This window comes from Parasteatoda tepidariorum, chromosome 11, assembly GCF_982258835.1.
Source record: "Parasteatoda tepidariorum strain Cologne lab strain chromosome 11, Ptep-v5.0, whole genome shotgun sequence".
NCBI lineage: Eukaryota > Metazoa > Arthropoda > Arachnida > Araneae > Theridiidae > Parasteatoda > Parasteatoda tepidariorum.
The window spans coordinates 69,643,787-69,662,548 of NC_141765.1; the positions used below are offsets into that span (position 1 = coordinate 69,643,787).

At 27.2% G+C, this 18,762-nt stretch overlaps 1 protein-coding gene across 14 annotated transcripts in view; it reads left to right on the forward strand.

The window, feature by feature from the left end:
* The window catches only part of LOC107453665 (cytosolic purine 5'-nucleotidase), a 136,599-nt gene that overhangs the window by 63,073 nt on the left and 54,764 nt on the right, over positions 1-18,762 (forward strand). For 12 of the 14 annotated variants that reach the window (XM_071187383.2, XM_087154630.1, XM_071187380.2 and 9 more), the window contains 2 exons: positions 10,228-10,330; positions 16,051-16,124. In XM_071187383.2, the coding sequence (XP_071043484.1) occupies positions 10,236-10,330; positions 16,051-16,124 (169 nt within the window). In that variant the 5' untranslated portion in view covers positions 10,228-10,235. Of the gene's footprint in view, positions 1-10,013; positions 10,126-10,227; positions 10,331-16,050; positions 16,125-18,762 lie in introns of those variants that run through there. The other 2 variants (XM_016070562.4, XM_071187382.2) reach the window with 2 other exon arrangements.

The window sequence follows — 18,762 nt, forward strand, 5'->3', positions numbered from 1 at the left end:
CTTTTTCATTTATACCATTGGCATGAAATCTTCAAAAATTATATCAATGATGCATTAATTCCTAGGACTTTAAAAAATTTAAATTTAAAAAAAAATCTGAACAAGTCAGTTGTTAGTTTATATGCCATTGAGAGAGATTTTAATTAACTAATCAATGTGTCAGATACTAGGAGATAAACTTAAATTTTAAATATTTCGTTACCTTGTCATACAGCAGCGTCAGCATATCCCTTATAAAATGTCAAACGAGAAATTCTTGGTGAAGTATACGCGTCGTCTCATCTTCATATTTAAAATTAGGTACATTTTCCTTGAAAATGGTTTCATAAGTAGGGAACTTTTCTCTCTGTTTACTCACAAAACCAATCAAGGTTCAATCAATTTCGGACCATCATCGAAATTAAGACCTTTCTTCTGTATGTTTTTTGAAGTCTGATTTATTTTTGATTACATGTCACCACAAAATTCTCTGCTAGCACAAAATTTTCCAACTTCTTCAATTTCTTTAAAAAACCACAAGCATTGAGTCTAGATTCTAGACACTCTTCTTTGTTCTTGACTAAATTTTGAAGAATATCTATAATTTTTCTGTAACTTTTTTGCATTACTGTTACTGCGTCTAAATGGGTGGACCACTTAGTATCTGATGGACGTTTTATGACTAGTCCAAATTCTAAGTATTCTGTTAAGGTATTCCTAACGGGTAGAACTCTAGAAAAAAAGAGCTAAGTTTCTGTAAAAATTGGAAATAATCCTCTAAGTTGCATAACGTTCATGAAATAAGTTTAAGCTATGTGCTAGACATGGTAAAAAAAAATTGCTCTGAGACAATTCTCTTTTAACCTTGCTTATAAACTTGAGTACTTGCCTGCCATATTTAGTGCGTTATCATATGTCCTCGACAATCACTTATATTTATGTCTTGGTCATTAGGAAAGGATACAATAGTATAAGAAAAGTACTCAGATTTATGCCTTTCAATTGGAATAAAATCCGAAAAACGTTCTATGGAATTCTGTCGTTCACGTATCGGATAGCAAATGTCAGCTAATCTACAAAGGAAATGTCTGGTGTTGAATCAATACTTACAGAAAAATATTTTGTTTTCTTTAGTTCTGCAATTATTTTGTTTTATACTTTATATCCCACAACTGATTAAGCTTTCATTAATTACAAATCGAAGTTAATAAATTGGATGCAAGTCTATTGCCCTTTTCCCCATATTTTATTATAAGTCCAGCAAAAGAAGAGAGTTAAGTTAACTCAATAGTTCCCAAATAATTTCCTTTATGCCGCATTCCATTTATTTGATCATCTCCACGAAATGCAAGACTTTTAATGCTAAAAACTTTATTACTTCTAAAATTCTGTAGAATACTTTTCAAGAATTGATTTGGTTGTTAGTTTGATTAGTTAAAACTCTACCTATTCAGCATTCTTTTTCTTGACAAGTAATTCATTGCAGTAAACCATTTTCATTTTTATTCAGTTCAAACGTTGGAAATCAACTTTCATATTTTTTTCAACAAATATTTTATTTTATAACTGTCGTTGAACAGCTGACTCGATCTTGGGTTTAAGACTATTGTTCAACTGTAGCCTTGTAATTTTAAACCCAATCCAGAAGGCAAGGGAACTTCTGGATCAAGTATTAGGAGAAATTTGCCTTCATGGAGGATGTTTTGATGGGACTAATCTGCATAGTCAGCACTCTGGGATGTGAAATTCGTATCGATCAGCCATCGCTAGGGTTCGAACCCGGTTCACCTTATTGGAAGGCGAGCACTCTATCCCCTGAGCCATTAGGGCTCTGTGATTGATAATTGTTATTATTTTTATATAATTTATAGCTAATGTATTCAAATTTATACTGAAAATACTTTTAAGCTTTAGCTTGACATAATAGCTTTTGTCAAACTAAAAAAGAAATTAAAAAAACATTAAAAAATAGACACCAATTTAAGAAAAAAATTCTAATTAAAATTACTACTCTCTAAAGCAGTGTTCCTTAACCCTTTTGATGTAATGGACCCCTTTTAAAAATTTTTAAAAAGTCACGGACCACACCCCTGTGAAAAAAAATTGCAAAAAACGTCAATTATTAGAAAACATTTAATTTTATTATTTTAATAGTATACAAAATTTTTAAAATTAAAATTTTTAATGTGAAGGTTACTGCTGCTTTTCCTTACTTAACAAATTGAATTGGGGGATGGTTTTCAACAAAGCAAACTGGCATATCATGTTCAACATTCATTCGATTTCGATGTTATGTTTTTATGGTCATAATTGTGGAAAATCCTGCTTCGCAAAGATACACTGTAGCAAATGAAATTATAGCTGCCATAACTCACTTTACAAGCAATGGATAGGCTTCCAAACGTTTTAAAAATTAGGAGTAGTCAGCGGACCCCCAAAATATAACTCATGGACCCCTTAGGGGTTCATGAACCACGGGTTAAGAAACCCTGCTCTAAAGGAAAACTTATTTTAGTAGTTAAACTTTTAAATCAATCGATCCTATTTTATGCAGTTTGAGTTCATCATTTCAACAATAGTAAATAAATAGTTGCAATAAATTTATACTCGCAATCAGATTAGGTGAAATCGAAATAAAACTGATATAGGTGATACGTTTTGATTCTCACACTCACCTGAGCACATGACCAAACTAAGTGTTAATGCTGTTCTAATTTGGACTATAGAACACAAACTAGGCAACATAAAACTTGAAGGAGCATGGTAAAAAAATTCAAGGAATAGCAAACATAAAACATTGTTCCAGTGTTGTTGACTGGCATTCAAAACTCCCCTTTCCCAAAACTGTATAGCACATGCAGTTCTTTCTGTTCTTGTTTTACAAGAACGTATTATTCCATAATCTGCAACACGTTATGATCGAGGAGATGTATGGGTGAACCTATTTTTTCTTTTAATACTTCATCAAAAACACTCTCAGTTGTTAACTTTTTTTTAAAACAAATTAATAAGGATAAAAAAAAAATTTAAAAATGCTATTGAGATTTTTGCCCTGGCCTTGAGCCCAGTTGGCTCATCCATAAAACCAGCTCTGTCTTGAAGAGTTATATTCAGTTTTGTTGAGTGTAGTTTTCTTTGTATTTTAAGTTATATCTTCTAAATAAACATAGCTGTACAGCTTTCTGTAAATTGAATTCTTCATTTATAATAGATATCTGAAACTTAATACTTTCATTCTTTCAGCAATTTAAACCTTAACATAGCCTGTCTGCTGGTGTGTCTTTTAATCACTATTTAATATTGAGTTTCATTAATATTCATAATTTGTTCCTTTTACCAATATTTGTTTTTCTATAACTGCTTTTATGTTCTCAGAAACTGTTTAAGTAGCTATTAGAGCAGTATAAATGTTTAACTACCCTTAAAAGGAGCTAATGGAATTATTAAAAAAAATTGTCTTTTACGTAAGATTTTACGTAAGATTAAGAACAGATTACAGTTTTCGGGAAACAGACATCCGTATATGACGCTTTGTACTGTGGTATAATCTTTAAACACCCTTTTACTTTTAATCTTAAAATTATTAAATACCTTTATAATCTAAATAGAATTGAATAAAAAGACGTTTAAATAAGAGAAATCAATAATTTACTGGTAAATGCCGTTCTATCTTGTTGATCATATTCAAAGATTTTTCTAAGTTAATTAAAGATCTTATCTGATTTTTCTCGCCAACAAGAATGCACTGCAAAAAATGAGAAATAAAGAAGCCTACTGACTCTGTTAAGCAAAACATACATTGAATTGAAAAAAAAAAAAACTCATAGTATTTATCTCTATATATATAGCACAATAAGGACAAAAAGGATAAAGAGAAAAACAAAGAAAATTAATACGTTTCATTTACTGCACATAAGCTGCTATTATATAGAACTCATAAAATTAGCTAAAAATATCGAGAAAACATGGAAAATATTAAAGATTAATGAAAAGAGTAATTATTAAAATAAAATATTTGAAAAAAGAAATTAAAAAAATATACATTTAAAAGCCCTAAAACAAAAAAATAAAATAAGATATCTCTTCATCTTACACGATTATATCTGCAAGGAGTGCTATCTTATATTGTATCAATATACCCAAATATAAAAAATTACAATACAATAGTAGGAGGAGCACTAAAAAAAAGAAAGAAACTGAAACAAAATAGAACACATAAGTATAAAATATATCCCATAATAAACAGAAAAGAAAATGTAACTAAATAAAAACAAAACTAAATCTATAAAACGAGTAGTGAATTCAAATGGACTTACGTGTACAGGAAACTTTCAAGAATGATTCAAAATATTTTTGTAATAAGATGGCCTGATTACAAAATATGAAAACAGAAGTGCAAATGGAGATAAAAGCATTAAAAGAGGAATTTTGTTTTATGGCGCATTCTTACTGCATTACTGAAGCGGGTTTGATTTGTTACCAAGGATTGGCCTAAAAATGAATGTGCGCAATGTAATAATATTATGATTGATAATTTGAAGAAGTTTATAATTAATAAGGTTGATATTTAACTATACAATTTTAATAAAATAACATTTATTTAAAAAAAAAAGAAAGAGAAAAACATGATTTGCTCATTTTCACGGATTTTTAGTTACTGATTTGCCCGAATTGGATTTACACATAGTAAAAATATAAATTAACAAGGAAGTTTTTTGTAAATTTATTAATAATAACATGCAATTAACTCAATGATTTTATATAGAATTTAATTACTTCAGTTGGGTATCCATTGTTTGTTTTTTTTTAATCAAATTTTGAAAGAGTGTATATCTATTTTTTTTTTTGGGATAAATAAACCTTACTACATATTCTTTTAAATCTAATCATTTGATTGAAAATGGTATTTAAATACAGTCGGACCCCGATTTAACGAACCCCTATTTAACGAATTTTTTTACAACCCCAGCAAAAACAGAGTCAAAAACCCCTAATTAACGAATAATTAACCCCGAATTAACAAATTATTTCAGCATCCGGAAAAAATATTTTTCATTAATTTTGATCAGAAAAATATTGCATTTTTTTGTAATTGGCAGATTCTAAAGGGAAAAAATTTTTTCCTGGGAGGAATAAAATAGAAAAAGTGCATATTTGTCTCAAACAAAAGAAAAGCCCGCAACAAGGAAAAACAAAATTTGTCGTGGGTAGGTGGGCAGAGTCAATAAGACGTTACACTTGCAAGGTCATTTTCCGGGGATTTGTCATGTGGACTATGAGTCAAACAGGAAATTCCTTTCTTATCTTAGATAGTCCTTTATAACTAGTAATTTTTAATAATACATATGTACAAAAAACAAATTTTTTTTGGAACCCCGATGTTACGAATGACCCCGATTTAATGAATGAAATTTCCGGTCCCGATGAATTCGTTAAATTGGGGTCTGACTGTAGATGTTTTTAGAAACATTAGAATTCCAGGCAATTAGTTTATTTATATTGAAATTAAATTAATTTCTCTTATCATATAAATTGACAAAGCAGATATTTTTTTCTTTTATAATACCCAAATACAAAAGATTAATATTATCATCATGATTACTGAGCAAGATTAATTCCGCGGGGTAAATACTATTTAATAAAATTGTATAATCTTGAAAATTAAAGATAATTAAATCATCAATAAATCTAAAAACAAATTTATATTAAGAGTATAATTTTTTTTCATAATAGTACAAAAATAAGTTAGCTAAGAGAGATGAAAAATTATGTCCTTGATTGATTCCATCAATTTGAATAAAAATAATTATAGAAATAATAAATAAAAATAATTAGAATCCCCAATAATCAAAATTGCAATTCAGGTCATTTTTAAAATCATAGTATTGACTCAAAAGGACATCTTTTAGTTTAAAAAGGGAAATGGTATTGAAAAGATCCTGGAAATCAAAAGTTGCAATAGAATGAATTTTATTTTCTTTAATAAATTCTAAAAATGGTTGATTATCAGTGGTAATCCAAAAATATCCTTCTATAATAATATTGCTAATAATTTTATTTAAATAGTTAGAGAAAATGGTGACAGGTTTAGTTAGATAAGTATTGCACCCACATGTGATTGTTCTAAATTTTATTGGAATTTTATGAAATTTTGGACTGATAATTAAGTAAGGAAATTGTATATTGCTAATTTTCATTTTTAACCTCTTATATAAAGCTAAAAATTTTTTTAATCATAACATTATTTAAATTGCTAAGCTTAAAATTTTTACTATTTTTTAACTCCCTCTTTAAAAGTTCAACATAGAATTTTTTACTGAAAATTGCATAATTACTGTTAGCTTTGTCTATGGGAGTAATTACAAAATTTTTTTGTAGTTGCTTAATTAATCGAACAATCTTAGAAAAATTTGTTGAATTGTTACTGTTATTTAAATTTTCTTTATTATTGAAAACAAAGTTTTAAGGTAATAATAAGCAGTCCATTTCTATTCTGCTAACATACCTAAAGGTAAAGGGAATCTATTTGATATCGTTAAGCAAAAGCTATTGAGATCATTAAGAAAGTATTTTATAATTTTATTAATTGATATATGGTAAATGGGTCTTAATTTGTGCCTTATATCAATAAATTCCTAAGTTCTAAATTTTCTATAATATTTCAATTACCGGTAATGATATGTCTTTCATGTTTATCAACAAAATAAAAATATTTCTCTTCTTCTCAGTGACATTCATAATTTATATATTCATTTCCCCTAATTTCTTGTTAGTATCGCTATAATTAAATATGGTTCTACCAAGAGATTTATTATATTTAAAGCTTTTAATTATGTTAAAATCTTTTAATGGAAACAAATTTTTAAAATTTTCAAAAGTATTATGAAATTTGTTCAGATCAAAAATAGGGTTTTAAAAGTAAATAACAAAATATAAATAATCAAAATTTTTCTTTATATTTGGAGAAATTTTACTCATTTTAACTTTTACAAGATCAGAGAATTTCAAAGTGTAAATTAATAAAAGAAAAGTTAATAATAAGATATTGAAGCTTATATACATCATTATTCTTAAGGGAGAAAACAAAATCTTTCATTGGTTTAATATTATAATGTTTATTGAAATCTTTTTTCCATGTTAGAAATAAAATTTTCATTTAATTTGTCACTATTAGGAGAGTTTTTACTACTTCCTAATCCCCGTTTATCTTGATTTGTACGCTTATCTTTAATATGAAAAAGTGAGTAAGTTGAGGAGTTATTAAAATTAATCTGTATGTTGGAAGGTGATGCCCAGTGGCTGAGTGGTAGCGCTTCGCGTTGTCGTGCCACAGATCCCTGTTTGGTCCTTGAGCCGGGCAAGGGTTGACTCAGCCTTTCATCCCTTCAGAGGGTCGATAAAATGAGTACCAAGCATGCTTGGGAGCTAAACACTGGGGGCTCTGCGTTGGACTGACCACCCAACCGGAACATCTGCTCTTGTGCCTCGGAGCCCAAAGGTCAAGAAAATTGGGATGGGCACAGTAGGCCTTGTCCCTCTATAGGCTGTCGCGCCACTGAGTTTAGTTTATGTTGGAAGGTATCGTTTAGTCCATGCGGCAAAATTGTTTTGTATTTAAGCATGTAGTAATTTTTTTTCTAGTCTTAAATTGATATCTTCTACTATGTCTAAAATATTAATTTTGACACTGTTAAAATTATGTTCTCTGAAATTATTCAATTTTAGGTTATTGATAATTTTATCACTGTTTATATCTGAATGGTGCTGATTAATTCTAATATTAAGCACTCCTTTGTGCGGATATAATCATGTGAGCTGTTGAAGAAATTATATCTTTTCATTTTTTTTTGTCTTCTGGCTTTTTAATATATATATTCTTAATTTTTTTTTTAAATATTTTTTTTATTGATTTTTCTTCTTCTCTTTTCATTAATCTTTTAATATTTTCCATGTTTTCTCTATATTTTAAACTTATTTTATGAGTTCTATATACTTGCAGCTCATGCGCAGTAAATAAAACTTATTAATTTTCTTCGTTTATCTCTTTTTTTCTTTTTATCCTTTATCTTTATTGTGCGATATATATATATATATATATATATATATATATATATATATATATATATATATATATATATATATATATATATATAGCACAATGAAGACAAAATGAGAAAAACGAAGAAAATTGAAAAAAATTAATGATCTTTATCAAGTTAATTAATAAGTTTTATAAGAATGTGAAACAATCAAAATTCATAATCAAGATGAAACAGTGTTTTTTGTAGTTTTTGATTTAAACTGTTTTTTTTTTTTTTAAATTTTATTTTAAAAATATGTCAAATAATATTTTTTGTGTTTAATTGAAATTAATTAAACCATTCAAATGTATTTCATAGTATTAAACTATTCTATTTAACTATAAATTAATTTTCACAATGAACAATTTAAACACATAAGAAGAACTGAATTCTTTAAATATGCATTTTTATTACTTTACATCTTCACTCAACATGCGATTTTTGACGTTTCAACATTATAGCTGTAAAAACAAAAAAAATTTGACATCTACATCTGACTATCAATTGAAAATTAGACGGCAAAACTAAATTCACAATGCTAGCAAAAATGAAACTCATCCATTTATTATAAACAAATACTCATATGCTTATTTTAAGGGGCCTTTTTAAAGCATGTGATTTGGAAACATACTTTTTCCCTCATGTTTATATAATTAAAAACCGTATGTATGTTAGTCATATGTGTCTTATATTTGGAGTAGAAGGTAAAATCTACATGTATCTCAAATCCTGTAAACATATAATGCTATTTTATGCCAAAAATTATAGTTTTTAAAATGTTCCTGATTAAACCAAACCGTCACAAGTATGTGATGGCTGTGAGTGAACGAGAGATCACTCTGGTACACTGGTGTGTCAGCCAAAAGGTAAATGTATTTTATGCTGTTACATATACACATAAGTCTCTCTCTCTCTCCCCCCAATAAAAGGTACCTTCATTTTTGAAGAGCACTAATTTTGCCAAATATATTAATTAGATTAGTGCCCCTCGAAACAGAATTGAAAATACTGGAATAAGTATGAGAAATAATAGTTGTTTATATGGATTTAGCCAAAAAATAATTTTCACTAGTTATAATAATCTGAAGTTTCTACTATTGCTATCTTTTTCTTTAAAATAAAAGAGAGCCTTTTTTTTTTCTAAATAAAAAGGGAGGCAACATTTTTATTAAAAAAGAGTAAGAAGGGTGCATTTACCTCTGTGAAAGGGTGGGCAACCCTTCTAAAAATGCTGTGGGAGAACATTGATATACACGACAGTCGGTAAAAAAAAAGAGTTAAAAATGGAAAATTTTTGAGAAAATTTAATATTTTTTTCCATCTTCTATTTTTTTATTCAAACTAAAACAATTTGTATAAATAAAATAAATTAAACTATTAAAAAATATTTATTTAGAAAAAAAAACTTTATTTGATTCAAATTATATTAGTTTTAAAAAAAAATAGTTTAAATAACATCTTTGAATTAGTAACAGTGTTGTAAATTTATTCATTATTGAATCATTATTTTTTTAAAATTTAGTTGTTTAAAATTCCATCATTACAATAATATTTTTTAATCATTGGTTTGTGAACCTTCAATTTGAAAACAATGTATTTAAACAAAAATCTTCCTAACCTATTTGATAATTGTTGCTATAGAAATAATTGTTGTAATTTTTTTTAAACAATTAAAGTGTTCTTTATTTCCTGTATTTTGGAATTTTTTCAGTGAGTTGATTTTACATTAAACCATACCTAGAGCAAAAACAAGCAAATAAATAAAAAAGATAAATCTAGGCTTGTTCCTTTCCATCTCTAAAGAATGAGCTGATTCAGTTGATTTTAATTAACTACTGAAAGTGTCATAAACTGTCCTTCCTGGTTCTTCCACAATGCAACTGCTTTGTCTTTAAATGCATGCATTTTATATTATCTATGCACTTTGTTCTCATTTGATATCTGAAGTTATAATCTATCTTGCAAAATTTCTTATCTAATCTTTTTTAAAGTAGTATTTTAAGAAGATAAATCGTATGATTCAGTCTTTTCTTGGTTTTTGTTTGAGGCAAAATCTTGTTTGTGGGTAATGTCCTAAACTTAACATGTTTTTGCTTTGAATATAAAGTGATATTTACTTTATTTTGAATCAATTTGATTAACTTATTTATATAATTGACATTTTCAGTTATAAACATGGAAGGTGATTCGAACGATAATGAAGATAGCCGATCAGAATCTGTTAGCAGCAATACTCAGTCTCGAAAATTTTATAGGGCTACTCATCATAGGTTTGTTTTGTTTTGCATATTTTATCTTAAATTTTGAAATGTTTCTTAATGAATTTGAATTTTTATTATTTTGTTGTATTTTTAATTTAACTCTTAAATTTATGAACATCATTGATAATTGAAATATATTTTTGTGTTTTGCTTTTAATTGCAGGAGTATATTAATGTCTAAAATGCCAAGATAATATTTCCAGCCATTTTTAATAAGGCAAATGCAACCACTGATTAAACAATAGTTTATCAAGTTTTTAGTAACTATTTTCAGAAAATTTAATTAATATATTTTCAGGCTTGTAGTTAATATCAGTATTAAAAAATGTCTGTGCAAAACTTTTTTGATGAGCACTACAGCCTATTGCAGACCTTGACTGTCTCAAGCAACTTATTAGGTTTAAATTTACCTAGTTAACACCAGTACTCTCCATCTTTTTACTCTTATACTGATCAGCCACTTTTCCACTACACCTTACTATTTATTATGTAATTTACTGCTCTTCTTTTCCCCCTCTTGTTTGTACAAAGATATTTTTTGACTGTGTCATAGTTGTGGTATCTATAGATATGACCAACATCTTCTGGATTTTATCTACTTTAATTATGTTTGGTTTTCTAAATTTGTAGTATATCTCAAAGCTGTAATCATATTCTCTATGCTTTACTCTCCTTAATTGCACCAGAAACATTCTTAAAATCTTTCTTCACAAATAAGATTTCTATTTTCTTCTGATTTATTCATTTCCTAGCACTGGCTTCCATATACTACTACTAGTCTTGCAAAAGTCCTAGATAATTAAACTTTCTTTATGATTTTGATTTGAACTGTCTTCTAAATCCAAAGTATTCTTTATTAGCCATCTTAATTATATTGTTAATTTCTGTTTTAATGTCATTTTTATTGTTTCCAATGGTTTCCAAACATTTAAACTGAATGACATTTTCAAAAACTTAAATCTTTTATTTTTAATAGCAATGAGTTTTGTGTATACCTGAAAATTTGCATTTTCAATTCGTAGTCAGTGGCCGGTAGACTCCAATTACTTAGGAGCCACTTTTTCTTCAAACCTAATGAGTTTTTTGCTTTGATTAAATTATATATATATTTTTTTGAAAATTCATATCAGAAATAATTTACGGCTATAGAAAAATTAATTCAACAATGAAAATAAGAAATATGTGCCAAAAATTAGTTAAACATACTGACTTTAAAGAATTTTATTTAAAAATATTTGGGGAGACAAAATACATTTAATGTATACATTACAACTTTGAAATTTGTGAATTGTTCAGAAACCCATCTTCAATATGAATCTTTCCACTGTAAATTGATTTATTCTGAAAGATCAAAATTTTGAATGGAGGCATTGGACATCTTAATGAAAATTCTCTTATCCAGAGTCTCTCTTTACATTGATGTGCTTTTATCATTAATCAATTAAAAAATAAAGATGGGAAAAAGTGACCGGTTGTTTATTTAGTTGAAGTCGCCACTTTTTTTGTTGACTTGCCACTGGCGAGTGGTTATTTTCTGCTTTAGTCTTGTGTTTTGTTTGTTACTGCCATACATTAAATTTTTTTCTACAGACTCAGCCAGCTTCCATTACAGCTTTTTTCTTATACAAGCAATATAAATATCAAGAGTAAATGCTAATGACTGTGTTATCTTTTGAGAAATGGTTTCCCATATATCTTACTGTTTTCTCTTAAGCAATATTAGAAATATGGAGGGATGACTCCCTTTTTTTTATCCTTTTTCTCTCAAATGCTCAGAAAGTTCTGTCCTCTACATTACCTTGTATTTTATTCTTTGCATGGTCATTTTTGTTAATCTTATCAGTTGCTTGAAATAAAGTCTTTCTCTTTTTGCTGTCATTGATAGTCTTGAAATCTACAACAAGATGAAATATGTGTATCCCATACTCTGTTGTTTTTTCTGAAATTTGTTTTATACTGTGGATTTGATCTGCAGATCATCTTTTTCGGAAACTACATTGATTTTTTTAATATGATTTTACTTGTAAAAGGTATTAATCTTTTTGCCAGAAAATGTGAAAAATTTTGTATGACATGTTGAACTGAGAGATTCCTTGATAGTTTCTGCAGTCTTTTTTTTAATATGGGCAGAGCATATAAATATATCAATCCAGAGCATATAAATCCAATATAAGTGATGATGTTGTATATTTTGCATGTTAATTTATTCACTTTAACTTTCAAGAACTTTGCTTTGATACCATTTGGTCCAGCTGAACTATTGTTATTATTTTATCCATTAATACCTCTACCTCTTCCTGAAATAGAGGGGCTTGTTCTTTGTTTCCATATTCAACGTTTTAGTTCAGAATTCTATTTGTAAAGGTGTTAATAAAACTTTTGCTTCATACTGTTTTTAGAGATTTTCAATTTCTTTGAATTGTTCTTCCCAGTGTTCTCTCTTCTTTTTAAGCATTGACTTTTTGCATCTTCTCAATCCAGTGAATCAAATTCAAATTTCTCAATTCAACACCAGTAACAGAGCTTGAATTCATATTTATAAATAAATGAGATATAAAGATTGAAAACACCTCAACACATTGCTGAATAATTAATTATACTTGAAAAGCTGATTCAGGCCAAGATAATCTATCTTTTAATGCTATTATATTAAATTTTACTAGTCACTTTAATTGAATTATATATTGTCAAACCTGCTATTACAAATTCAAGGGAAGAAATAGAAAATTTTGTTATATCAAAAATTTAGATACCCGCATTAAAAAGTTATAATTCAAATTTAATTGTAGGTCTAACCTGTGGTAATTTCCACGAAAACCAAGAAGTTTTTAGATTAATTTGAGGAATAGAAAGTGATTGATGAATAGTTTAGTTTTAAAAACAATAACAGTATAAGTACTTATTAAAATAAAACTGAATGTTCTGCATGTGTTTCTACTAATCCTTTGTAAAGAATGATAAAATTGTGTCTGAGAAACAGGAAGAAAATTCGAAACTGTTTTTTTTCATCCTCAGAAACAAAATGGAAAAGGTTAAATTTGCAAGGTTAAAGGTTTGAGCAATACAATATATTTTTATGTAAATAATTGTATAAATTTTTTTTTATAGAAGAAATTGTGAACTAATATCTTTTTAATTGTCATCTCATGATATTTTTTTATTATTAGAAAGGCTGAAGAAACGATGACAATTTAAAACTGTTAGGAAATATTTGAAATCATTTTTTTGACCTACTTGAATTTTTTACTGCCAAATTGCCCTATGCAGAATATCAAATTGCATAGAAAAATAGCAATACTTGAAATCTTGTAAATTTTTTATCATCAGAATTATTCCATATGTCTATTTGAATAATGTATAATATTTCAGAAATGCATGTCACTGATGCATGTCACAGAAATGCATGTCAAACCTCGTTTACTAAAACTAATTTTCAATTTCTCCTCATTGTATACGGATATAATACTTTGAAGTACTTTTAAGGTGAACTCAATTTTTAGTACCCGTTGAAAAATTTTACTATCAACCCCTTAACAATCAGTTAATTTTCAAGAAAACGGTGATAAAAGTGCCTATTTTGCCCAAAACACGTATTTGATTACTGCTGACATCCAGTTTAAATTAAACTAACTATCTACAATTACCTTGAAAATATCATGGTTCTGCCATCTGGTGTGTAAAATGAGAACTAAAATGTTCTCCAGGCAAAAGAAATGAATTAGTTTTATTCTTATCGAGAAATAGAGGGTAAAACCTGACCCCGTCATTTTCACGGGAGCTAGAAGGAAAAGGTTAATGTAAACATAAAATTTATTTCCTATCTGATAGGTAAAAAAACTGGTCATTTACAGTTCAATATCTATAAGAGCAAGTTTTTTAATGCTTTATTAAAGTGTTAATAATTGCAACATTACAGCTGCCAAATTAAAAAGTTGTGTGAATTGAATTTGTTGAGGGGGAGGGGTCATTACAGGAAACATTATATATCCTTTTTTACTCAAGTATGAATAGAGTTTTCTTTCAGCTCATGGGTGTGAATATAAATAAAGCCTGTTTTTCGTGAGAAATGACCCCAATCATATTAATCCTTTGTTCAGAAGTAGTAGGGTGGGAGAGTAGTAATTTGTCCCACCCACTTTCATAGGTTGTTCTATGAAATTGGTATTGCTGAATTGCATTTCTGAAGGTGAAGAAATGTGAGGATAAATTTTTTCTTAAATTTCACTAGCAAATACTTTGGTTTACTTTCCTCTGATGGATGCTTATGACACAATTAAAATTGTTTGTTCTTATGTAATACAAAATGAAAATTGGATTAATTTTTTGGATACAGTTGATAAGTTAAAAGATTTATGGAAAGCATGTTTGAATATGAAACCAAAACAGTGAGCTATTACTGATCTTTTTGTTAGTAATCCTCTTTAATTTGTGCAATAAATCAGGTTACTCCTATTAGTTATTTACTTTTATAGAATTTTTTATTTGTTCCTACAGAATTAACATTAAAAGTACACTTTTTGAATTTCGTCTGAACTATAATACTTTTTTCTTCCTTCATAACTTCATTTTATTTTTTTTAAAGTAATTGGTTGTATATATTATGAGATGTATATTAGTTATTAATTTCATATAAGGCACAAAATAAAAACAGTTATTGAAATGAAATATATATTAATTTATGTATTCATAATAGAACTTTAAGAATTGAAGATGCAAATAGACAATAGAAAACGTCTATGTATTGTACTATTTTTATTAAAAAAGTTTTTGAACTAATAATATGATTAAATTTTCTGCCTCCTTCAAGTTGACGTTAATGAGGTTTGACTGTATATCTGGCTAATGGTTCATCCAAAAACTGTTTTTTATATTTTACTAATCACACAAATTCAAAATACATTCAATAACTTTAACATAGATTGAATAATTTCTATAAAAAATTTAAAAGCGAAATGCTGTGAAAAGAGGTCAGGAAAATTTATTTTGAGGTAATGAATTTTTCTCCTGGGACCTGATAGACACCCTGCTGATATATCTCCAGGTACTATAACCTATTTTAACATTTCTGATTTTTTGCATTCTCCACATACTAAAAGACTAATGTCTTGTCCACAGTAACTCTACTACTTCTACATAAGTGTCATTTTCTTTTTGCATTCATTAAGCTGCTGAGGTCTTTCCTATTTTATGAATGAATATTCTTATTTATATACACATCTTGCATATCTATTTTGTTAGAAATAGACAATTCAAGCAACACTTTTTCAAATACAACAATATCTTTCATTTTTTAGAGTTTAATAAAAAGAGTAATAAATTATTCAAGAAAATGTTTTAAAAATTTGAATTCAAGAAATCATTTTAAACTTTTCAGAAGTTACAAAAAACAAATTTGGCGATAAAGAATATTTCGTGAAATTGAAAATCACCAAGAAATATATTCAATTAAGAGAGTTTTTTTAATTAGCAATAAAGCAAGAAAAAAGGGAACTTTAATTTTTTTTGATATTGACAAATTTGTGTTGTCAAAGTTTGTGATATCAAGGTTCGACTATATTTGTTTTTCTATTGTATTTAGGCTTATCAATAACTAAATATTTTGTTTTTTTCCCTCATGTAAAACTTAAATTTATATTGATTAGAATAATATAGTGTACATTTTAAATGATTTATTAAAAACTATTTTTCATTCTCTTATACTGATAATATAATATTTATTATTTTTTTAGGATTTTTGTGAATCGTAGTTTACATTTGGAAAAAATTAAATTTTTTGGCTTTGACATGGATTATACATTAGCACGTAAGATTATTTTTTTAATAAAACTCATAACAGTAAAAGTCTGACTAACATGAATTCGACTTTTCAGAAAGCTCAAGTAGCAGGAATTGAGGGATTATTATTCAGCCTTATATATATATATTTTTTACATTTTTGAGGCTAACCATTGTAGTAAGGGTCCGTTCAAAAGGTACGTACACAAAAATGGAGAAATTTTAACCCCTCCCCCCTTTGTACATTACTGTACATAAGGTCCCTTAGAGTATGTACATTTTATTAGTTTACCCCCCTTTTTCATAAAAATTAAAATAATTGAAAAAGTCAAATTTAAATTTGGTGTATGCTTATAATGTACATACTTTTTATAATACCTCCCCCCTCCCCATCGTTCAAAACCGTACAAAATAGCAAATCCCCTTCCCCCCTTCGTGATGTACGTACTTTTTGAACGGCCCCTAATAAGGAAATTATTACTTTTCTATAAGCAGTCATTTTGATTTATTTTTGTTTTATATTGTTTTGGTTTTATTAATTACGGTTTTCTATATAAACTTTCAGGTTTTTTTTATCAATACTCAAGTATCTGGAATTTTGGTTTAAATTAATTATGTTGTTTCATGCTCACTCTTTTTTTATATAAACTTCCGTATTTTTTATCGGTATTCATGTTTCTGTAATTTTCCCATTCTGTATAGTTGAGCTTTTACTGTATAATCATTATTCTGTATATGCATATTTTGGAGTATTAAGTTTTGGAAATATAAATATTTAGGACTAAATATTAGTTTTTCCATTAAAATGAGTTTTCTCTATTTCTTATTCTTCTAGTTTAATGTTTTAAATTGATAAATTTTTTATTAAATTATTATTTTTAATTTTGGGAAAACATTTGTTTTTAAACTTTTGTTATCTTTGTTCTTAAATATACAATGTTCTTTGTGAGAATTTTTAAGTGCTTAGTTTTTATTAAAAAATGTATAATTTTCTTTTATTGAAGATAATATGAACCATAAATAGTGCTTTTCTTTTACCATAGAAATGAAACTAATTTTCATAATGAAAAATTAAATTAAGTTGCATTTAGGATTTATCATCGTTATATTTCATTACTGCTTTCAACTGTTAAACTGTATGCGCAAATGATCTAGGTGATCTCTGATAATCTATTTGGTCAATAACAGAAAAAAGTCGTTTTCAATTCATGAAAACTTTTATGATTTAGACCCACTCGATGAGAAATTAAAGGATGGAAATATCTAAAAATTAAACCAGAATGTGTACAAAACCTGTATTCTTTTTATTCTTTTTCTGTAGTCTTATTCATTTAAAAAATTCAGTTGATATATAAAGTAACAATGAAATCGAAAAATAAATGCAATGAACTTCTATTAACGTAAGAATGTTTTCTTTAATGCAAAACAAACTTTTTTTGCCATTTATTGGTCTATATCACTCAGCACTTATGTTAACTAATAAATTTTAATTTTGTAATGATCTAATCACCAATTATAAGGATTTAAAAGCATATTTAAATAAAATGTATTCACTTATGTTGCATTCACTCATACTGATATAATATTTAAATATTTTTTTTTTGAAAACTGTGAAGTAACAGTTTTGGAATTCCAAAAGCCTTAAAATTTATTAGATTATTGAAATAAAATTAGTGGTACTCAGAAGCTTTTAGCTATGGGTTAAATTGAACAGATCTGAATAAAGTTTTAAATGCATGTAGGTCATGTATTAGAGATAGATTTTTGTTGAAAAATAACTATGTGAAAGTTTGCAAGTAAATTGGTTGAAAATATATAAAGAATAGTGTGGAATTTTGCAATTAGATAACACTTTACTGCTTAAACCAAATTCATGTATCTATATGTTAGTAACATGGTGGTTTTTCTTAAAAATATTGTTGACAGATAAAGGTATACATAGAGTACAAATTTTTAAAAATAATTTAAATATTTTATGATTCTTAGAATTTGATTCTGTTATCTTTCTTTTAAATCTGTTACAGTATCACTTGTTAGCGAAATTTCAAACTATTTTTTCTGACAGATACTTTGTTCAAAGGATCCACATTACAAATATTTCAAGTTAGAACCAGAGCTATAATGAATTCCATCAGTTTAATTTTTACCAACTTGTATATTAGGTTTAAGTGCTCTAATTTCTCTTTTTAAGTTATTAAAATTTTGTAAATTTTTCTATTTTTATCAAAATTATTTTTGTTGCATGTTATTAAACTTTTTGCAATAAAATTACATCCTTAAAATTGTTACTAAACAATTGTATTCACGAACCAGTTAAGCACAGAATTTAATTTTAGATACCCTCCTCAAGGTGCAGAATTAAAGTCAAGCAATAAGCTGTGTATACGTCTAATGCAGATCAAGTGGTCCTGTTACAAATTTTCCAAAAAACTTACAAAATTTTTCCTTATCAGTTATATATATATATAAAGTCCCTTCTTTTACATTTCCAATATAAAGTAAATTAGTGATGAATAGTTTATAATTAAAATTAGTTAGAGCTTCTTTAATACTTCTCAAAAACCTGCTGTAACTGAAATAGTTTTTTATCAGTTTTTCTTGTTTATGTTCTAACTTTCAGCCCTGCTATTACTAAACTTTGTTACTTGTTTTAAATTATTTTTGAG